The sequence below is a fragment of the Hermetia illucens genome, chromosome 4 (assembly GCF_905115235.1).
Source record: "Hermetia illucens chromosome 4, iHerIll2.2.curated.20191125, whole genome shotgun sequence".
Lineage (NCBI taxonomy): Eukaryota > Metazoa > Arthropoda > Insecta > Diptera > Stratiomyidae > Hermetia > Hermetia illucens.
The window spans coordinates 74,718,879-74,742,513 of record NC_051852.1 but is presented as its reverse complement, the minus strand read 5'-3'; the positions used below and the strand labels follow the sequence as shown (position 1 = coordinate 74,742,513).

The 23,635-nt window shown below is 42.2% G+C and overlaps 2 protein-coding genes across 3 annotated transcripts in view; one reads left to right on the top strand and one right to left on the bottom strand.

The window, feature by feature from the left end:
- LOC119656278 (plexin domain-containing protein 2) overlaps positions 1 to 868 on the bottom strand; it is a 35,587-nt gene extending 34,719 nt beyond the window's left edge. For both annotated transcript variants that reach the window (XM_038062704.1, XM_038062705.1), the window contains exon 1: positions 726 to 868. In XM_038062704.1, the coding sequence (XP_037918632.1) occupies positions 726 to 834 (109 nt within the window). In that variant the 5' untranslated portion in view covers positions 835 to 868. The remainder of the gene's footprint in view (positions 1 to 725) is intronic.
- A 301-nt stretch (positions 869 to 1,169) lies between these two features.
- On the top strand, positions 1,170 to 23,635 carry LOC119656279. Its single transcript, XM_038062706.1, has 3 exons — positions 1,170 to 1,530; positions 1,589 to 1,675; positions 22,803 to 23,635. Exons 1-3 carry the CDS (start codon positions 1,471 to 1,473, stop codon positions 22,941 to 22,943), a joined length of 288 nt encoding a protein of 95 aa, XP_037918634.1. The 5' UTR covers positions 1,170 to 1,470; the 3' UTR covers positions 22,944 to 23,635.

The following is a 23,635-nucleotide window of genomic DNA, read 5'->3' as shown; positions in this document are numbered from 1 at the left end:
AATTTGCGGAGATGTCACTACATTTTAGCATAATTAACGATGAATACTTCGAAGAAACTAAGACGAGACGTAGAGCGGTGCCTCGGCCATGTCATCAATTAAAGTCGTTTAGTTCGATTAAAATTAATGCAGCTCGATTTTCATTTAGCAGCAATTCTTCTGCTTAATTGCGGAGAAACCATGAATGTGCACGGGCCTCGTGACCGATGCCGCAGCGGGATTTACCACTCCAGCGCCCCACCGTTCAATCGATGCGGAAAAAACGGCCAAACGTTTTTTAATTTAGCAATCATTTTCTCGACAAGTTACAATACCAACTTCCCGCGATCGTGGGATCTCCGAGATTTCGGGCTGCGATGAGTAGGCACCAGACTCACATCTCGCGGAACTAGTTTTTACTCTGCGTTCTTTGAATTCCCAACCTTCGCCTCTTGCAGTTTTCTAGCAGCTCATCCAAGTCACCGTCACAATGTCCAGCCACATTTTTGTCGATTCCTCCCTATTTCCAACCACTCAGTGAGTGTCCCTTTTATTCAACAAACAAAGCTAAACCGCAGCCAGCTTGGCCTGGTTCGGGAATTCTCCAGTTAGATGCCACAGACGAATGTTTACTGCTGCGGCAAAGACGTAGATTTCCAATATTCCGAATGCAGCTACGCGTCCCCACACCCTCTATTGCCATTGATATCTTGATTTCCTCCGTCAGATAAAAATCTTCAACTTACTTTGATTCGTGTATGAATTGCAGTAATCCAAATTAAACAGAAAAATCACGCAAAACCCCACTGTCACACCACACACTTTCGCCATCTTTCTTGCACTGACTTTGTCCATTCCAATCCGAAAATAGCCAACGGAAATGGAACACCTAACGTCACATTGACACTGTTCCACACGAAACGCGTTCTAAAAGGCGATATCATCGTGTCACTATGTCGCAATGGACCAGTTCAGAAGTGGATTAGCGGTTCTTTTCGGTGGAAATGACGTCAGAAGAAAAAATTTAATTTCTGTCTTAATATTCGGTTACTCACTTCCTGAATACACAATTCGTCATCATTTCAGAATCTATGCACTTTAATTCTTAATTGTTCCTGTAGAGAACTATTCCGTTCTTAGGCATAGTCACGTTCTGTTGTTATTCCCGCTGCCTTCATATTTCGCTCTACATATCCTTCTTGTTTTCACAACCCTGAATAAGGATGCAGTGCCTTCATCCTTCATCCTGATGTAATTGAGCTGTCAACTCATCGACAGACGTCAAGTCTCCGACATGTAACATTCTACTGCTTCACCGCTAGGCGTAAACAAAAGGCATTTTTGCTCAAATAAACTAAGCAACAACTAGTCTTATTTAAAGTTAAGATCCTTGAGGAATGTCCCCATGAATCCTGTAAATAGTGTTTACATCGCTGAAGGTATACATTGTGTGAGGAATTAACTGGAAACCGAAAGCAATAAAAACTGATCATGACCCCATTTGATGACTTTGCTTATTTAATAAATCACGTCCTACTCGGAGAGGAGCCGGTAAATAAACTGTTTTTCTTTTGAGTATATAACAAGTCATGGAAATGTTTCCCTGTAGACAATCGAAGACTTCATACTGCTGGTTGGAACACTGGTCGCCTTTGTAGCATTCATTTTATGGTGTTGCTTCCCCATTCAGCCCAAGGTAAGTGAAGTTGGGATTGCGAAATTTTCAGAACTCCACATATAAGGGACACTTACTATATACTCGGTTTATAGACATTGCTTATTGCACGTTCTAACTCCGGGCCCACTTTTTCTGGCTGCTCACTAAAGGTCACAGAAACAACAACCGCCACAAATCCGCTACGATTTCAAATCCTTCCCACAGGGAAAATAATTTTTCAGCGCATATTAATATATTACTTTATTTGCTTACACTTACATCTCCGAAAAGAGTATATTCATTTATAACAACAATAAAATGCCTTAGCATTCGCATGGGCTTAAACACAGCCAAATTAGAAAACTCTGAGACTACCCTTGTGAAGGAGTTTAGGTCTGCTCAGAACGATTAACCATTCATTTTACTTGGGTTCCAAAACACGACCAATGCCAAAGGATCTTATGTACATACACATACATTTTTCAACCATGAAGACAAAGCTGAAACTTACAATTAATGAATGATGATTTTATATAAACATCAGCAAATTGAGTGGTTAGAGACGGCTGGTCAAGGCTGTCGTACGGGAAGTCGCGGTTCAAATCTCACTGGTGGCAATGGGGTTGGTATCGTGACTTGACTTCGGATACCAGTCGACTCAAGTATCTGAGTCAGATCAGGATAATAATCTCGGGCGAGCGCAATGCTGACCACATTGCCTCCTACAGGGTACTATAATCCTGCAGTGTACTGCAAGGTCTTGATTGAAGTGCTCTACCACACTTCAAGGTCCTAATCCAATTGGATTGCTGCACCTACGATTATTATTATTTTTAAAAGTGGCGGAATTCTTGACATTACTGCTCCGCTTCTTTATTTTCCTAAATAAAATCATATATCTTAACGCATCGTTTGTGTAATCCGCAACAGAATGAGCCCTGCATCGAAAAACCGAGACCGCGAATTCGTAGGTAAGACGAGAAGATGTGATGGATGGATACCTCACTTGATTCTGCCTAGAATATAATGAGATGCGCCTTGGTAACCAAGGCAACGTGTTGTTCCTTCGGATTGGCCCGACTGACAAAAGTCAATTGGCCAGCATCATGGGACCAATGATCGAATATAACTGTTTGTTTTGTTTCCATTGCAATTAATAGAACAATGTCATCAGAGTTTGTTTAATTTTGAAGCATCCTGATTTGTATGTATATACAAATCAGGGAGAAGCTGGGCGCTTCTATAAGAATTATGGAAAAATTCGCTTTGACTGTCTACGCATTTGAAAGGGGAGTACACGCGAGATGTGACCATATGTCTCTACTAACTAATTTGTTTTTCTGGATAGATACTGTTGAAGAACCGGAGAGAATTCTTGGAGCAGTCGCGTAACTGATAGTTTGTTGAGGTTGCCACATTATAAAAATGTTACATGCGAGATCATTCCGTTGATAGAAAATAACGTCATTTTTAGGGCATAATCTTTCTTGAGCGTATTCCATTGAAAATCAGTTAAAGCTTTGCATATTTATAGCTTTTTGTTTCTGCTTTGTTAAGGTTTTGTGTAAAACAAAACCTTATTAAAATCGATTCACTGTCTGCCACACCCACTTTTTTTCAAAACGGCTAAGCCAATCTGAACGAAACTTGGTGAACAGATGGGAACTATCAAATCTCAGGCATATAGTGAGTCACATAAATTTGCGTGCAGTTTAAATGGGGGCTCCCCATACATGTAAAGGGGGGATGCAAATTTTTTTTATCAAATATAGTCATGTGGGACATCGAATGAATTAATACTTTCCGAATCTGATATTAGTTTTGACGTGAATTGCAAGGCGCGTGAGCAAGGAGACAAAATGTACACACTTAAAGTGAGACAGGACTCATTATCGGAAACTATCCAACCCAGCAGTTCAAACTTATCAATTTTGTGCGAATTAACTGCATCCTAGGCTATGCAAATAAGATGCCGACGTCATAACCAGCGAGAATAATTGACATTCGAGTGAAATATTAAAATTCCATTCATGAAGAATCTAGTTCTCCCCAGCCCTTTTTTCTACCTGTTGTAGGTTAAGTTCTTCACATTTGCTAATAATATTAAATTCCGGGTGTGAAGCATATAAGGTTGACTGTTATCAATACAATGCTTTCCATCAAATGGTTTATTTAAATCGCTTTCTAAAAAATAGAGAATAGAATTGTTAACTATGTTGCACGAAACTGTCAGGCACATCACATTTTCTTTCTTCAACGTTTGTCCCGTTCACAGCGGAATCGGCTCGTCATGTTCGGTTTCGTCATTTTATTTTATCAAATACCTGATCTGAATATAATCGCGAGGTTTTTCAAACCCCATCTAGCGTATCAAGCCACCGTTGTTTCGGTCGGCCTTTTGGTCGTTTACCATCGACTTCGATGTTCAGACAAATCTTGGCAAGTGAATTCCCGTTAGCGCGAATTACGTGACCATACCACCAAAGACGCCTCTCTCGCAGTTTTTCCGCGATTGGCTGAACCCCATATAGATCGCAGATATCCTCATTTCGGATTTGATCAAAACGTGTCACGCCACTAGTCCAACACAACATCTTCGTCTGCATTACCGCAAGACGCTGTTCGTTGTCTTTTATAGTCGGCCAACACTCAGAACCATAGAGAGCGACAGGATGGACAACATTGCGGTAAATTTTAGATTTGAGACGTTCGTTGATGCACCGATCACAAAGGACACCAGTTATGAAATGCCACTTCATCCAGGTTGCGTTAATACGTGAAGCAATTTCATTACGCAGTTCTCCATTGTTTGATAGCATTGACCCGAGATATTTAAATCGCTCAGTTCTGGGCATGTCACTATCCCTAACAGAACTGAGCGATTTAAATATCTCGAGTCAATACTATCAGCCAATGGAGAACTGCGTTATGCTCCTCACATAGGGAAACACAAAACCTTTTGTACCTGAACCGTCAAGCTTCCGGGTTTCTCATCATTATTTTCTCGTTTATTTTTTTTAAATTTTCTTGTTTATTTCAAGTCATTACTGTTTTTGTCAATGTGGGATTATATTTGTTACGGAGACTAGGCTCGGATTTTTATCGAAAATGTAATAAATTTACAGAATAGTGTATTTCTCAATTGTTTTCAGTAGAAATTGTAAGAGATATATGGCGTTTAGGAAAGTTGTAAAGGTTTGTTATTCGATATTTTGAACGTGAAAAACGCATTGAATTTGGCAAAAAAACCTTGTCAGTGGTTTCTCCGAAACTCCTGAACTGATCCGTCTGAAATTATAACCACTTGTTGCACATATGTATTGTTATTCTGTGAACCGGGCGTGTCAAAATTTAATTTTTTTCTATTCTATTTCAACCCTGAAAATCCCAAAAAACTCAAATTTTGAAAATTATATATAATATGATAATTTTGGTTCACACGATAGCCACTACTTTAGTAAATAAAATCTTTTCTGATTCTTTTTGTGTCAGAATATTTCTCGCTTCAGGATCATTATCTCCGCTTACAATACACTCTCATGACCATGAGAATGTTGCCATTTCGGAAAAAATAATAAAAATAAAATAAAATAAATGCTTTGAGAAAGTGAAAGCATGTTTATTGAATTCATAAAGAGTTACCTCAATATCTACTTCAGGGGTTTCATTATTAGAACTTTTCATTATAAAAGAAGAGTATTTCTAGAGCTTGTTAATGAGTGTTCGTGGTTTTGCGACATGTGCGGTATTTTATTCGCCTTTTGCAGGGACAATCTTAGAAAGGAATGCATGTAATACTATATAATATTGCCTCTTTTCTACTTTAAGGAGTGTTGATCTTAACTTTCCCAGTTTACTCCTCTCAATTTCTTAATTCCCAACCCAACATCCATTTATATCCAATATTTAACATTTAGAATAATTATTTTTACTTACTTTAAAACAAAAGAACCTAACAATTGGTAGCTTTCTCCTAAACCCTAAAATCCATTTCCATTTGAATAATTTGAAATTCAAAGTCGGGATGCGGACCTGCTGATGAAGTCGAGAGATTGGTCAGCTGGATTTGGGAGGAGTTCGTTTTTGTCTTTTGGGAGGAGTGCAGTTCTGCATTATAACAAATCGTGAATTACTCTATGTTGTTAATTAATAATCACCTTCGGCAGACGAAGAGATCGAAAAATGATAGAGAGAGTGCGTTTAGGAGTGACGTTTTTGTTGAAGCAAGTGAAGTGACGCGAGCTAAAAGGGTGTTGAAGCGATTTTCATCTGTGTCTGTTTTGTGGGAACCGTGAGTGATTTCGAAGGAGAGATTTGTTCTTCCAACAGAACAGAATTGTAGCTCAACATTAACGGCACAACAACCGGTATCCGGTTTAGGAACTCCAGGCACCCCGGGTTTGCGCCGAGGTCCACCATTTCGATAACCATAAAAGCTGTATAGCGTCGTAACCTACGCGATCGCTTCATCTCAGACAGGGTCTGCCTCGTCTTCTTTTTCTACCATATATATTGCCCTTATAGACTTTTCAGGCTTTATCATCCTCATCCATACAGATTAAGTGACGCGCCCAGCGCAACCTATTGAGCCGGATTTTATCCACAACCAAGTCGTGGTATCGCTGATAGATTTTTTCCTTATGTATGCTACGGAATCGTCCATCCTAATGAAGGGAGCCAAAAATTCTTTGAAGGATTCTTCTTTCGAACGCGGCCAAGAGTTCGCGATTTTTTTTGCTTAGAACCCAGGTCTCTGAGGAATACATAAGGGCTGGCAAGATCATAGTCTCCTACAGTAAGAGCTTTGACCCTATGGTAAGACGTTTCAAACGAAACGTGCGCGGATTTCATCGTCATAACTGTTGTCGGTTGTGATTTTCGACCCTAGCTAGGAGAAATTTTCAACGGTCTTAAATTTGTGGTCTCCTATCTTCATTGTTTTCGTTTAACCAGTGCGAATCGATGTTGCTTGTACTTCGTCTTGCCTTCATTAATGTACAACCCGAGATCTTGCGCCGCCTGTTCGATCTGGATGAAGGTAGACTGTACATCTCGGGTTCTTCCCATGACGTCAATATCGTCAGCGCAGCCCGTTGGTTGGATGGACTTGAAGAGGATGTTGCCTCTTGCATTTACGTTTGCATCGCGAATCACTTTCTCCAGGGCCAGGTTGAAGAGAACGCATGGCATATTAGACCATTGTTGATGGTGAATGGTCTCGATGGTGCTGGATGGTGCAACTGATAGCCACATTCCACACGGGAGAATGAGACCCAAAATAAATCTGGGGAATTGAAATTAATTGATAGCGCGGGAGTGAAACGACTTCAGATCGTCAATTTTTTTGAGAAAAAGTACTGCAATTAAAAGAAGTTATTCCGATAGATTACACAGAATAACAACAAATGGCATAAATTCATATATAATAGAAGTTGACCAGTGACCGGGTTGATTCTGAATGGTAGGAAAATTATTTTAGTCTAACAAGCGCGTTCATTACTATCGACAAGAAGGATTTTTCATATGGATTTCGTTTCTCAAAGTTCCCAATCGGTATGGAAATTGGGGTGATTGAATAATTAATTTTGTGTCCATTTTAAAATTTGATGACGCCAAGGCAGGGCGGGAACCTCAAAGGCTGCGTCTCATTGCACATCAGAGGAAGGATAAGCAACGATTGAGGATGCGATTCGTCGTGGATCTTCCCTATCAATCGCGGCACTCGGGTCCAGAGTTTTAAGGCTGCACACGCGAGGTCGAGCCGCTACTTTTTTCATTTTGACTTTTCAATTTAGCTCGTGTGTTGATTATTTGTTAGATGACCGCGAAGTCCCGTGTGTTGATGGTATTTTTGAGGATCCGCATCGCTTAACGGGCACGTGAAGTTTTGCTAAATGACACGTAAGAGATCGAAGTGCTCAAAGGACGAGTAGCAAATTACTTTTGATTTTTGCTAATGTTAAGTATTGAACTTGCAACGTTTGACTAATACGTCCAATAAGGGCGGTTTGTTCTTTTCGTCAATATCCTTTCTCATCTTTGGATACACATGTACCCCAGCATGAATTTGCATAAAGCGAAAATTACGTTAAGTGGGGTCTTCCTAATAATTCAAAAACTTAATTCTTTTGTTATAGATTTTTTTATGTTCAATAATTCTTCACTACAAAATATATTTGTTATAAATATTTTAATGTTCATGCAAGAAGAATTTTCCACTCCACAAAATTGGTCGTGTGTGTATATTAAGTGAGGCTGAGCATTCACGCCATATCAGTCCATTTGACTCGACGGTCTGATGGATCTGACGTAGGATGCGTCCATAAATGGAACTCTCCAATAGGAAATGTTGCGTGGGTTCCGCTTCTTCGTTACAGGATGGCATATATCATCTTGTAGAATTCCTATTCTGAACATATTTCTAGCTAGTACCTATTATAATGTATAGCGTCCCCAATTTTTTTCTTTTGCAACTGCCGACATGGGATTTGAAATTTAAGGTTGGGGGCAGCGAAAACATATATGTAATCTTTGTAACAAATGATTGACTTTAGGAGCTCTTAACGGAGGGGGCTGTCCAAATTTAAGAGGCAAATAGGCTTAAACAAGTCGTTAAATCATTTAATTTCGCAATAATTAGAGAAGGATATTAAACGTAAACATTTAAACATTTCATTTGTACATGGCTTAAAAATGTTACCCTTTGTCTCATATGTAGATACATATGTATGTATGTACATATATTCATTTTCTTATTTTCAAGTGTTTCTCTGTGTAAAATAGAATGAAAGAGCTCACGTATGTATTTCATTTACACATTTTTGGGTCTAAAATACGCCTTGTTTCATCATCATCATCATCAACGGCGCAACAACCGGTATTCGGTCTAGGCCTGCCTTAATAAGGAACTCCAGACATCCCGGTTTTGCGCCGAGGTCCACCAATTCGATATCCCTAAAAGCTGTCTGGCGTCCTGGCCTACGCTATCGCTCCATCTTAGGCAGGGTCTGCTTCGTCTTCTTTTTCTGCCATAGATATTGGCCTTATAGACTTTCCGGGTGTTATCACCCTCATCCATACGGATTAAGTGACCCGCCCACCGTAACCTCTTGAGCCGGATTTTATCCACCGCCTTGTTTACATTCCCTATTTCTCTCATTTTCTTTCCATTTCTAAGAAATTGACCTCCGAAATATTATTGATTAGAAGAAATATCCTCACAATTCTGTTCGCGAAGAAAGCTTCTGCAACTGTTGACTCATTCGTTGTCGGTTGATTCAGTCCGGCTTCTAGGAAAATATATAAAAATATATTTGCTTTGTTCATTAAAATGCATGGACCAAATATGTTACCGTCGACACTGTCAGCTTCATCATTTTTGATGACCTCAATGATTGCTTTGCCGGCCAAAATTTCGTTAACGTGAGCAAAATTATCTGGTGCTCGGATCAAAGGCATTATAAATGGATGTTGTTTCTTGCAGCCATAAATTTAATGGCAAATTATCATCGTCTGCTTATAGCATATATCATATATATAGGATGTGCCGGTCAATTATCGACTAACAGTAAAATTTTTTCCTAGTGTTCGTAAATCGTAGAAATTGTGGAAAAGGAAACAGAAAATTCCTTCGCAACGTTTTTGTTTGCTTCATCGGCCTTTAGTTTGAATATGATTCTAGTTTTTGCTTCAATGCAGTATACTAAAGAAAAAAAAATCGTTTTAAACTCAATTTGTTAGTGAACATGATGCTATTTTGACTGAAACTACACTTCTTGGTTTTTGGTTCAAAAATATTTTCTCCCTGTCAAGACACAGAGATCTTCTCACGTGCACAGTAAGGAAAAAACTAAACCCACACCAGGGTAATCTACCCTAATAGAGACGTGAAGTCTCCAGGCGAGTTGATACTACCGAAAATTTCTTTACCAAACCACAGTTAGATACTAGACAGCTACCTCACTTGCCCCGCAAGGGGGGGAAATCAGTGCGAGTACACACGATTTCAAATTGTTTTGCCCTTGAGCATGAGCGAGATGTACCGAAAACCCGATCAGCTGTGTTTGACATACCGCCCGGACTTGCCAATGTATTGGTGAGATTGGTAAGTTTTTGCTTATGTATAAGTGAATACGTGAAACAACTTTTTGCTATATGGGTAAGCACGCCGTAGTCACAGTTAGATACTAGACAGCTACCTCACTCCCCCTTGCCCCTCAAGGGGGGAAATCAGTGCGAGTACACACGATCACAGTAGATCTACTATAGGCAGTACCCTTACAAAAATGACCCCACTTGCAAATGTGCTTGCAGAAGCTTATCTGTACACATCAGAGACGCTAAACAAGGAAAAGGCATAATCTTCGTCAAATCGTATTGGTAAGAGAGAGATCGGTAAGCTTCTGCTATTCTGATCCTATGGCGTGGTCACCCATATAGCAAAAAGTTGTTTCACGTATTCACTTATAAATAAGCAAAAACTTGCCAATCTCACCAATACATTGGCAAGTCCGGGCGGTATGTCAAACACAGCTGATCGGGTTTTTGGTACATCTCGCTCATGCTCAAGGGCAAAACAATTTGAAATCGTGTGTACTCGCACTGATTTCCCCCCTTGAGGGGCAAGGGGGAGTGAGGTAGCTGTCTAGTATCTAACTGTGCACACGATTTCAAATTGTTTTGCCCTTGAGCATGAGCGAGATGTAGCAAAAACCCGATCAGCTGTGTTTGACATACCGCCCGGACTTGCCAATGTATTGGTGAGATCGGCAAGTTTTTGCTTATGTATAAGTGAATACGTGAAACAACTTTTTGCTATATGGGTGACCACGCCGTAGTATCAGAATAGCAGAAGCTTACCGATCTCTCTCTTAACAATACGATTTGACGAAGATTATGCCTTTTCCTTGTTTAGCGTCTCTGATGTGTACAGATAAGCTTCTGCAAGCACATTTGCAAGTGGAGTCATTTTTGTAAGGGTACTGCCTATAGTAGATCTACTGTGGCCGTAGTACCAGAATAGCAAGAGCTCACCGATCTCTCTCTCTTACCAATACGATTTGACGAAGATTATGCCTTTTCCTTGTTTAGCGTCTCTGATGTGTACAGATAAGCTTCTGCAAGCACATTTGCAAGTGGGGTCATTTTTGTAAGGGTACTGCCTATAGTATATCTACTGTGACCAAAGGAGCTAGACTGCCTAACGGCCTAATAATAGAGCTCAAAATCACAGAAAAAACTAACGCGTGGAGAGATCGACGGGGGAGGATTAGCCCCGAGTTAACCCTTTCATCGACGCATCGAGTGGCCCCCGTTTTCCTTTCGTCTTCATGGGGGCCCGATGATATAGTGGCCTTGTGGTGGTCCACCCCGACCTAGATATTTGCGCCTGGCGTTTCAAATACAACGGCGGGGACCCTAGATACTTGGGAAGACTACCGCTTTCCGGGAGAGGGTTAGGGCAAAACGACCTCAATTCAACGTATGATTATTACTTATATTTTTTTCATTATATATTAAATTATAATTATTAAAATGAATTTCTGTGCTCTGCTTCTATATGAAATCTCTTAGTATTAGTAACAGTTGCTCTCTTCATTGAATACAATCAAATCACCCGAATTCGAACCTTTAGATCGAATACAAGCTTATCAAGTTTGTCTTTGGCTACCCTTTTGGACGATGATTATATCTCCCATATTGTCACGTGAGACCATAATAGAGATCATAAATGAGCTCGGCATTAAAGAGTTTAATATTGAATTGATGTCAATTGGCTTAAGACTATTCATAGATGATGAGGAGGAGTATGAAAAATTTCACACTTACCTAATATCTAAAAAGGTAAACCTTTTCACTCATTGTCGGCCGAATTAACACTCTACAAAAATTATTCTGTCAGTACTCCATGAAATGTCTAGCGATGACCTCAAAAAACATTTAAAGTGCAATATGCATTTCGAGAACGGCACGCGGAAAAAAAATAAACCCACATTCATAGACATACATCTTCTTCTTTTTCTTCAGCCTTTGTTCCGTTCACAGGCGGGGTCGGCTCGTCGTGATCGGCTTCGCCATTTGGCTCTATCGAATGCCTGATCTGGATGCAATCTCGAGGCTTTCAAATCCCCATCCAGCGTATCAAGCCACCGTTGCTTAGGTCTGCCTTTTGGTCGTTTACCATCGACTTCGATGTTCAGACCAATCTTGGCAAGTGAATTCTCGTTTGCACGAATTGCGTGACCATACCATCGAAGACGCCTCTCTCGCAACTTTTCCACGATCGGTGCAACCCCATAACGATCGCGGATATCCTCATTTCGGATGTGATCTAAACGTGTGACGCCACTAGTCCAACGTAGCATCTTCGTCTCCATTACCGCAAGACGGCGTTCATTGTCTTTTATGGTCGGCTAACACTCAGAACCATAGAGAGCGACTGAACGGACGACGTTGCGGTAAATTTTAGATTTGAGACGTTCGTTGATACGTCAATCACAAAGGACACCAGTTGTGGAACGCCACTTCATCCAGGTTGCGTTAATGCGTGAAGCAATTTCATAACGCAGTTCTCCATTGGCTGATAGCGTTGACCCGAGGTATTTAAATCGCTTAGTTCTGGGCAGATCACTGCCGCTGACAGTGATTGTTCCTGTTTCATGGGGATCGGTCGTCAAAAATTCAGTTTTGTTTAAATTCAATCTGAGACCGTGTTGCATGAGGCGATCATTCCATTTTTGAACAAGTTGCTCGAGATCATTTTTGCTATCAGATGCTAGGAAAACATCATCTGCATAAAGCAGTGTGTAGGGCGCTGGACGTTGAATATCCCGTGTGACGGTGTCCATAACAAGGACAAAGATGAGTGGTGAGAGGGCACTTCCTTGATGAACTCCAACAGAGACACGAAGCGGTTTTGATACACCCGCCATACTTCGAACTTTACTTTTCGGATCGTGATAGAGCAATTGAACCCAGCGCACGAGTTCTTCTGGCACGAAGTGTTGCCGTAAAGCATACCAGATGAGTTCGTGTGGTTCACGGTCAAACGCTTTCTCTAGATCCAGAAAGGCAATGTAAAGAGGGCGATGCTTCTCATGGTGTTTCTCCATGAGTAACCGCGCAGCGTGTATTGCGTCAGTAGTTCCGCAGTTCTTGACAAATCCGGCTTGATTCACGGTTATTTCCACGATTTCGCGAATACGGTTGTCAAGAATGCGTTCAAAAATCTTCATGGTATGGGAAAGTAACCGGATCGGACGGTAATTTGAACATTCTGCTGGGCTACCTTTCTTTTTCCATATTGGAACAGTGGTACTTTCTTGCCAGTTAGATGGTGTTCTTCCTTCCTGAATAACCCGGTTAAAGAATTCACTGAGCCACAGTGTTGGGTCCCAGCTCTTCGCTTTCCAGAGCTCAGATGCGATGTCGTCAGGTCCTGTTGCTTTCCCAGATTTCATTTGTTTTATTGCCTCCTCGACTTCAGTTGCGCTGACTGGTGGAACTGCTCCAAATGTCGGCAATGATTGTGGAAGTGGAGGATGAGCAAATTCTTCAGTTGAAATCTGGTCGAAGTATTCTCGCCATCTATCCGTTGCGGCTCGACGGTTGGTAAGCAAAGTACCGTTCTTGTCATTAACACAACAGAAGTGTTCGATATCCTGTGTGCGTTCATCACGGCTTTTAGCAAGTCGATACAGATCTCTCTCGCCATCCCGAGGGTCCAGTTTATCGTAAAGATTTTTGAAATGGTTCGCTCGGGTGACAGCGACCACTTTCTTTGCTTCTCGGTTGGCATTCTTATAAATTTGCCAATTAGCAGGCGTTTTATCGTCGAGAAATTTGTGGTAGAGGCGTTTCTTTTCAGGGACCTTCATTTCAACATCATCATTCCAAAGCCAAGTATCTCGGTTGATGTACCGCTTACTCGGCTTGGTGACCCCGAGGGTTGCAGAGGCCGCTTTGTGGATCGTGTCTTTCATTTGGTTCCATGATTCTTCCACATTCGTAATGGTTGGCAATCGTATGAGTGAGACCGTTTCTTCTTTCTTCTCACCAAATCGCCACCATTTAATGCGCGGCGGGCCAGTGCGTTCCTCACGCCGTTTTATCGGTGGCTTAATTCGCAGGACAGCAATCAACGGCCGATGTTGAGGTGCGATGGTCTCATAGGGAACGACTTTGCAATCAGTGACAGTGGTAAAATGTTGGCGTCTTATGAGAATATAGTCGATTTGCGTTTTATTGTTCCCACTATAAAATGTGGGAAGATGAGACAATCGTTTGATGAACCATGTATTCATAAGTACAAGGTCATGGGTGTCCGCAAAATCGATTATACGCTCGCCACCTTCATTGCGCGCTCCGAACCCCTTTCCCCCATGGCACCTGTTACCGTCTGCCTTTTCACCCACATGACCATTAAGGTCGCCGGCAATGATTATGTAATCGTCAGCAGGCACGTGACAAGTCTTTTCATCGAGAAGTTGCCAGAAGGCATCTTTCTCGGCATCAGGTCGGCCTGTCTGTGGTGCATACGCGGTGAAGAAGTGAATAGTGCGATCAGCTGATATAATGGTGAGCTTCATCAACCGATCATCAAATCATTCGACTTCTTTAATGGCATCACGGAAATCCTCTGAGATGGCAATGCCAACACCATATTGAGTGTGTGGGTTACCGAAATAGAGAAGTTTGTAGCCATTTTTACCGCGTTCGCGTTCAATGTCGCAGCTTTTGGAACCAGACCATCGGGTTTCTTGCAGAGCGCAGATGTCAATGCACCTTTTCCGAAGGGCTCTTGCGAGTTCCTCGGTCTTTCCAGTTAGGGTACCAACATTTAGCGTGCAGACACGTATTTGTTTTGTTCGTTGTGTGCGGACTAACTTGCTTACGTCCTGACGTCGTCCATGCGTCAAGAACCCTTTCCCATTTGTCGACAGGACCGGGGCCCGTCCTGCCGCGTCGACTGAGGTGGACGCCCTAGCATTTCTCCGAGGCCTGTGACTTAATCCGATCATCATGTTTGTAACGACATTCTATTCATTTTCTTGGTCGACCTGTCGCGGGGCCTGTCACCAAGAGAGATCAGGTAGGATTTAGCGTAGTAGAATAACTCCAACTATACTCTATTTATCTCTTTCCCTGATCTCAGCATTTTATTTTTGTTTTACTGAGGATAGTACAGAGTACGTTGCCTCAAACCCTCCTCCTTTACCTGGGCTTGGGACCAGCATACTATGTTGATAGCATGGCGGAGTTTTCATAGACATACATAGCCTGAGAAATTAATGAAAATGTAATCTGGGAAATTTTCTGGGTGAAAGCTATAATGATTTACTCTATTACCTGGGACAGCTTTTGTATTATATTTTCAACTCACTTGATTGAATGGCTTTAACTAGCGGCACCCAAATATACGTTATGTACGTAAGTTATATCCTCTTGTAATGTTAGAATATAGGGAACCCTTTTATATTGATGTTACACAGCCGAGATTTTAATTTTTAAATTTATAAATAACCGCGGTTCTTACTCATAACAATCTTTTGCTGCATTGATTACTTGTTTCATCGGTCTTTATAAAAGAAATTACTTTTTCGGCTAAAATGTAATGACGTTTTATCGCATTGCTACACAATTCCACATCCATATCTATATCATATATGCTTATATATGAATATAAGTTAACAAATAATCCCATGATGGTGGTAAACTCACATAAAAGATCCAATTTGAACAAAAATGTTAGTGAAAATTATTATATGGCGTCGAAACGTTCCCTGTCGAAAGTTATGTACCCATCACAATAGTTAGAAGCGGAAATTATAAAAATTAGAACCTATTTACCAGCGGCTCGTCAACTACCTGGAGATCTGGGAAACTTGCTGCCACTGTATAAGGTGATCACAGTAAAGGATATTTTGACTAAAGGCTATGCCATTTTCACCAAACTGCCACTTGTCAATCAATAACCCTTCGATCTATTCAATGTAATTCCTGTGCCAGTAGTGATAAAAAACACCATGCTGCCCATCAAACATTTGACAACAACACTACTTGCAGTCCGTTCACATCTAGCATCTCTGGCAGCAACATCTATCCAGAATTTCAACCACATCAATAATGTCGCTGACGATCAGTTGTTCACTGTGGATTGCTCGGTCACTCAAATGAGCTATATGAAGCCTTCTGGCCATGCAGTCTGATTGCGGCAACTATACCACAATATAGAAGGGAATATAGTTTCAATGGCGACATATCGCAAGCTCATCAGTTATTTGAGATTGTAGATGTATCATTGTAGACGCATCATCATCAACGGCGCAACAACCGGTATCCTGTCTAGACCTGCCTTAATAAGGAACTCCAGACATCCCGGTTTTGCGCCGAGGTCCACCAATTCGATATCCGTAAAAGCTGTCTGGCATCCTGACCCACGCCATCGTTGCATCTCAGGTAGGGTCTGCCACGTATTCTTTTTCTACCATAGATATTGCCCTTATAGACTTTCCGGGCTGGATCATCCTCATCCATACGGATTAAGTGACCCGCCCACCGCAGCCTGTTGAGCCGCATTTTATTCACAACCAGACGGTCGTGGTATCGCTCATAGATTTCGTCCTTATATAGACTGCGGAATCGTCTACCCACATTTAAGGGGCCAAACATTTTCCGGAAGATTCTTCTCTCGAACGCAGCCAAGAGTTCGCAATTTTTTTTTGTTAAGAACCCAAGTCGCCGAAAAATACATAAAGACTGGCAAGATCATTGTCTTGTACAGTAAGAGCTTTGACGAACGGAACAGTCTTTGTAAGCTAAAATAGGCGTGGATTACTCAAAAGACCACTCGACATCAACAACGGCCTACGACAAGGGGATGCCCTATCATGCGTCCTCTTTAACTTGGCCCTCGAGAAAGTGATCCGTGATGCTGATGTAAATGCAAGAGGTACGATCCTCTTTAAGTCCACCCAACTACTGGCCTATGCTGACGATATCGACATCATGGGAAGAACGACCCGAGACGTACAAACTGCCTTCATCCAGATCGTGCAGGCGGCGCGAGATCTTGGGCTGCACATCAGCTACGATGATGAAATCCGCGCACGGTTGTTGTCAGCCAACAGAGCCTATTTCAGCTTACAAAAACTGTTCCGCCCGAAATGTCTCACCATAGGGCCAAAGCTCTTACTGTACAAGATTATGATCTTGCCAGTCCTCATGTATTCCTCGGAAACTTGGGTTCTTAGCAAGAAAAATTGCGACCTCTTGGCCGCGTTCGAGAGAAGAATCCTCTGAAGAATTTTTGGCCCCCTACATGAGGATGGACGATTCCGTGGCCTGTGTGTGTGTGTGTGTATGGTGGGGGAGAAGCTACAGCTTCTGAGCACTCAGGCCGTGTTGGCCCATTGTACTCGCCTCCCCGGTCTAACGGAATATTCCGGATTCGTTAACGTATCGCAGGATTTCCGTTAGTGGATGTGATGCTACCCGTCGCAATTGGCGGACATCGGCACCAAAGATCTGATGCCTGATGCGTCCATAGGCGGGGCATTTACATAAGAAATGCTCCGTGGATTCCGCTTCTTCATTACAGGAGGGACACGTATCATCTTCGGTAATTCCTATTCTGAACATATGCCCAGCTAGTGAATTATGGCCTGTCAGAATGCCCACAATACACCTGCAAGTCCTCCTGCTTTTCGACAGGATAAACTTTGCGGTACGTATGTTGGGTTCTAGCAGGAAAAGTTTGGTGTGTCGAGCAGCATTTAAGCTTTGCCACCTGTCGTTATGGGAAACTTGTTCCCAGTTTTTGAAAACAGATTTAGCCAATGCTACTGATACCCCAATTGCTGGCTCCGGTCCCGGCATAGGGGAGATTGACCTCTCTTTCGCTAAAGCGTCCGAGATTTCATTTCCCTCTATGCCACAGTGACCAGGTACCCAGAGTAGTTCCACCGTATTGAATCTAGACATAGAGTTCAAACGGTTTCTGCATTCCTGAACGATTTTCGAGGTGATCAAAGGACTGCTCAATGCCCTCAGTGCAGCTTGACTGTCACTGCAGATTGCGATGCGCCTGCCCTTCAACCGCTCGTCAATCACCCAGTTTGCCACCCTTAGGATCGCATAAACTTCGGCTTGAAAAACCGTTGCATATTGTCCCAAAGGAAAAGCCCACTTCTCGTTTTTATTCGAGAGGTAGACTCCGGCTCCAGAACCCTCTTCTGTTTGTGAGCCATCGGTGTAGAAGACTTCCGTATATCCCGCCACGCATTCCTCTGGGTCTTCCCAGTCCTCTCTACGCTTCAGGGTAACTACATATCTTCTACCAAACAGATGTATGGGGACACGAGAATCGGAAGGCATTGTAAGAATTGGATTTAGTCCTCCCAGTAACTCTTCCAATGCTCTGTGCCCCCCACATCCGTTGTTTTCCCATAGATCTAATCGAATTAGCCTATGAGCTGCTCTCATTGCAGTGCTTTGAATAAATATATCCAGGGGCTGCAAATTGAGTAGTGCATTCAGAGCTGCGCCGGATGTCGTGCTCATGGCACCAGTGATACCCAGACAAACAGTTCTTTGCAGTGCGTCTAGTTTACGGTGAAAACCTTTTTGTCTCACCTTAACCCACCACACTACGGATGCATATACGAACATCGGCCTAATGATGGCAACGTATATCCACATTACCACATGAGGCCTGAGTCCCAATGTCGAGGCAAAGGTCCGTCTGCACAGCCCATAAGCTGTGAGAGCTCGTTTCATCTTTACCTCTACATGTTTGTTCCAAAGAAGTTTTTTATCTAGAGTGACCCCCAGATATTTCACTTCTTCAGAGAGTTGAAGGGTAGTACCCCTCATCTCAGGGAGACAAAGTCCATCCAGTTTTCTCCTTTTTGTGAATAAAACCATTGTGGTTTTATTTGGATTAACTGACAAACCATGTCTAAGGCACCAGCTGTCTATCAAATCAACGGCACGCTGTGTGTTCCTACACACCGTTCCAAGATCCCGATCAACAGCAAGTACAGCTACGGCATCAGCATAAGCTTGAGCGTGTATTGGCAAATTTTGCAATTCGCAAAGCAGTGAGTCGATCAGCATACTCCACAGAAGCGGCGAAAGCACACCTCCTTGGGGGCAGCCCTTCGACGCTTCTGTAGTCAGGTAGCGATCGACCCCTACCTCAGCGCACAGCAATCTTTGCGTTAGCATAGCATAGATCCACTTAATTAAAGCATCATCAACACCATGCACTCTGGCGGCATCACAAAGTTTTTGAAAAGGCGCACAGTCAAAAGCCCCTTCAATGTCCACAAACACCCCCATCGCGTACTCACCATTCAAAGTTGCATCCTCTATCTTTGTGACCAAAGAATGAAGAGCAGACTCACAGGACTTTCCACGTTGGTAAGCATGTTGGTTTTCACTAAGTGGATGTGACCTAAGTGCGTTTCCACGAATATGACGCTCCACCAGTCTCTCCAAACCTTTCAGCAAGAATGAAGTCAAGCTGATCTGTCTGAAGTTCTTTGGATTAGAATAGTCATCTTTCCCAGGTTTCGGTATGAAAACTACCTTAACCTGTTGCCAAGAAGAAGGCACGTAGCCCAGAGCAAGACATCCTCGAAAAATATTTCTTAGAGGTCGCTCTAAATGCACCATACCCTCCTTTAGCATTGCCGGATAGACGCCATCCATGCCAGGTGCTTTGAAATGTTCAAAGGACAGTATGGCAGCTCTCACCTTTTCTTGGGTAACAACCGCTTTCGCAGTGTTCCAGTTCCCCTTGCAACGCTTGCGTATTGAAGGGGTTGCAAGAACCGTCAACTGTCCCCCTACCACTTCTCTCACCCGTTCTCCCGGGTGGTGTACTTCCAGGAGGGTCTGTACTGAGTCCAGTCTGGAGCTCGTGAAAGTACCGTCGGGTTTTCTAAGAGAATCCAACTTGGCCGACTCATCCCTTTTGAGCACTCTGCACAGCCTTGAAGTCTCCCTTTCGCCTTCCAGTTCCTCACAGTACGCTCTAAAGGAGTCTCGTTTCGAGCACCTCACCAGCCTCTTATATTCACGTTGTGAGTTCCTGAAATTTAACCAGTCTTCGTCCTTGTTACTTCTGCAAGCACGATTTAGAAGTCGCCTGGTTGATTTCCTGAGTTTTTGCAGTTCTCGGTTCCACCAAGGAACCGTTTTCCCGCTTTGGCCTCTTCATAGCACTCTAAAAGTGTGCCGTTCAGAGTTTTCAATTCATCTTCCAGCACCAAAGGAGTCCTTAGTCGCCTAGGGAACTGTACTTTATTGCCAAGAAGTTCATTGAACTTTGCCCAATCCGTTTTCCTAGGGTTCCGTCTTTGTACTGCAGAATGTTCGCCCGCAATAGTCAGATTGAATTCTAGATATCGGTGATCTGACAGTGAGACCTCGTCTAGCACTCGCCAGTGTGTAATCAACTCTAACAATTTTGGGGTACAGATTGTTAGGTCAATTACTGCGCTTCTTCTCGGTCCCACGAACGTAGGGGCGCACCCTACGTTTGCAGTCATAAAACCAGCTGAAGTGATGAAATCAAATAGCTTCTCTCCTCTTGGATTGCATTTGCTACTGCCCCAACAAATATGTTGAGCATTCGCAACGCAACCTATTAAGAGTTCGAGACTACTTGATTGTGCATACGTCACCAGATCGCTAAGCTCTTGCGTCGGTGGAGGATACAAAGAATCATAGGGTAAATAAGCGGAGGCAACTATGATGTTTTTCCTCTCGCCATTTATTTGGTATTGTATGATGACCGTAGCTAAGTCCTGGGAACAATATTGTCTCGGCATAGTTGCCTCTAACTGTCTTGACATTAGGACGCAAGCTCTCGGTCTTATGGATCTTTCGTCGTAGAAGATCCTATCCCCCTTTACTGATCCAATGCCACAGATTCTGTTAAATCGAACCCACGGTTCTTGCACCAGAAAGATATAGGGGAAATCCTGCAGCTTTGTCATTCTCGCTGCCAACAGGTAGGAGGGAGCTTTGGCATGCTGCAGGTTGATTTGATCAATCTTTATGTTTTTCGACATAAACTTAGTCTATTGTCGCTGACAGAAGAGTCTGGTGCGTCCAGTGTGGATCTTACCGGGGTTTCCAGTTTATCCCCACCTTCCGCCGGAGATTCCGCTTCCTTGTGTCCGATTTCTCTGGGCGTTACCGCGCCTAGTGGTACAGCCACGTCCATGTCCTCATTCCCAAGGTGCTTCATCTTCCTTCGCAGTGCTCTCTTCTGCCGTCGGCTTCGGGCCTTTCCAGGTTCACGGAAGGTTCTGACAGGCAGAATTCAGCCGTAGTCGGATTTCCAGTTTCTCCCAATATGAAAGTTTCCGTACTTTCCTTTCTGGCTAACTTCGCCGTAGGCACCAAGTGTAAACTTTCCACTGAGTCGGAAAGCATGCCTTCTACAGATTGATCTGTATGCGAATATGAATGTGGTGAGGCCTCCAAAATCCGCGCCTCGGCCGCGACATGATTGCTCATGGTCGCGGGTGGATTCGAAGTCTGTGACTTCTTACCACTTGAAGAGTTTAAATCCATCGTTTCCATATTCATATTTTTGGACACCCTTAGTGTAGTAGTAAACTACTACAGGCTCCCCCACCACGACAAGGTGGTGTCCGAGGGGGAGATTCCGTGGCCTACACAATGACGAAATCTATGAGCGATACCATGACCGTCCGGTTGTGGATAAAATCCGGCTCAATAGTGTTATGGTATCCTTGCCGCAACTGGTTGATCCCGATTTACGGGCTAGAGCAGCATGAGGCGCTGTAGCTCTAGCCAGGTGCGGTGGTATACACGGGATCAGGGGCGAGCAGCTAGATAGCTCTAACTCGGCTTCCAGTGCAGCGTGGGCGCTGTAGCACTGGCCTGACCCGTGGGCAAGGTGGAGAAGCTAGGAAGCTATACTCCTAATTCCAATCTAGGAGAAGCTGAAAAGCTATACTCCTTTTGAGTAGCAAAAATGCTGGAACTCAGTTAGATATGGAATGAATTTTATTTGAATTCTCGCATTTTATACAATTTCAAATTCTTACGGGACTAATTTCTTACCTGCCTAAATTATTATTTTTAGTTTACAAAATGTAATTAGTGCAAGTGCACGGATCATTGTACATTGCTATAGTACATTTTATTTGTACAATTTACAGCAGGGTATCGGCCAGCTGCTCAGCAGCATTTGATCTGGAAAGGGAGCGCACGTTCCATGAGAAAATGCGCAAATCGTTTTTCCGTTGTCTTTGCCGGGTTTGTCGTTTTGAAATCCATCCTGTCCGAGGCTCCTTCTGTGGCTTCTCTATTGTTTACTAGTCTGCTAGCATTGTCAAGGTCGATTTGAATCATCCTAACAATGTCCCACCCCAATAATATCGCTGATGATCAGTTGTTCTCTGTGGATTTCTCGGTCACCCGAATGAGCTATATGGCGTGCGTTCTGGTCGTATTGATGGGACTATAGTTTCAATAGCATCATATCGCAAGCTCATCAGTAATTTGAGACTGAATCCATTGTAGATGCATAGAGCTTAGAAATGCATGGCCTGTGCTACAGATCTGCCTTTGAAAATTTTATATATGCGTTTTGGAATTCATCGTGAATCTGAACAGAGAGTTCCATATAACGGCAAAGAAGAGTAAACAGCGCTATTGATTCTGCCCCTATGTACTCCTGACCACAATTTTCACGATGATTTTAAATCGTATACACTCCCTGGTCAAGCCCGTGATTTCATCGCTGCCCTGTCATGAGCGCATATTGCAGGGTCAATATGTTGTTGAAGAGATTAAGTTCTCACTTTCATATGGAAACAGGTAAATAAGCTTTCTTCCATATTTATAGTATTGCAGGCAGCGCGATTCCATTCAGCACCACTCAACTTGTAAATTATAAATTAAACCATGAGATAACTGTAGAATGTACGTACAAGTCCAATTGTTTTTCATTTGTTGAATAAAGGATTGCTTTTTAAATAGAATAAACGGTCAACACGGCCTATATATGAACCGGTTAATTAAAGAGTCCAATGCCATTTCGAACATAAAATAATCTTGAATATTTCATGATCTACATACAAGCTAGCAAATGAAAATATAGTTGTTTTTTTTTTATTTTCAGGAGAATAATAGCCACCGTCAATTCAGCTGTAAGTCGGCCCAACATTCATTCTCATCGGCACAAAACAGTAAAAATGGGACGAATTCCCCCTATAATTATGGGGTTAAAAGCAGTAGCCATTCATATCACTGTTGTACTTAATGTTATCCCGGACATTCTTCATGGAGGCTCTTCCCCAGTAAACGTCATATTTTTAACGAAGCTTTGCGAACATTTAATAGCCACAATTCCTACATTCATCATTACTCTATATGACTAAACAACGTATATATTATTATACCTGAAAATATTCGGCCGTTGGTTCGTTTTGGACGGCATGTTTGCTTTAATTGGAAATTGTTTTTACAGACTGACTTATTAAATTTTATTTCAACTTTAAAACGTATTTGGAAAGTTAAAGATATTATATGATAATGTCATAGATAAGGAAAAATGTAAAATATTCGAGTTATTTTTATACAAATAAGCAAATATGTACTAAGATATGGGAGCACTGTATATAGGAAAGCAACCACTTTTCTAGTTTCTCATTTGCTCAATTATTTATTTATCTATTTATTTATTATCGATTCGGGAAATAGTAAAAATGTTACATGTGTACCTACTTTAACTGACTTTCTTACACGCAGCCTGAATAAATTCATTAAATCAGATCAGAGTGAAATTCTATTGCTATTTACGTCCAAATTAAAATGAGCACGTTTTTACGTTGGTTTGCAACGTAAGCTGATTCCCTCTAGCGCGCTGCATATTTATTTGAATTTTAAATTATACTGATATGTATTTGATAAAATAAATAATGTTTACAAGGAAATAAATATGATTATTCCCAA

What these genes read in the sequence shown, in the direction of transcription:
- LOC119656279 (XM_038062706.1), top strand. Translation starts at nt 1,471, where the DNA reads ATGACCCCATTTGATGACTTTGCTTATTTAATAAATCACGTCCTACTC. An exon ending in TCCTACTCGGAGAGGAGCCG is followed by an intron (nt 1,531 to 1,588) that starts GTAAATAAACTG and finishes GTTTCCCTGTAG; the next exon opens with ACAATCGAAGACTTCATACT. An exon ending in GCTTCCCCATTCAGCCCAAG is followed by an intron (nt 1,676 to 22,802) that starts GTAAGTGAAGTT and finishes TTTTATTTTCAG; the next exon opens with GAGAATAATAGCCACCGTCA.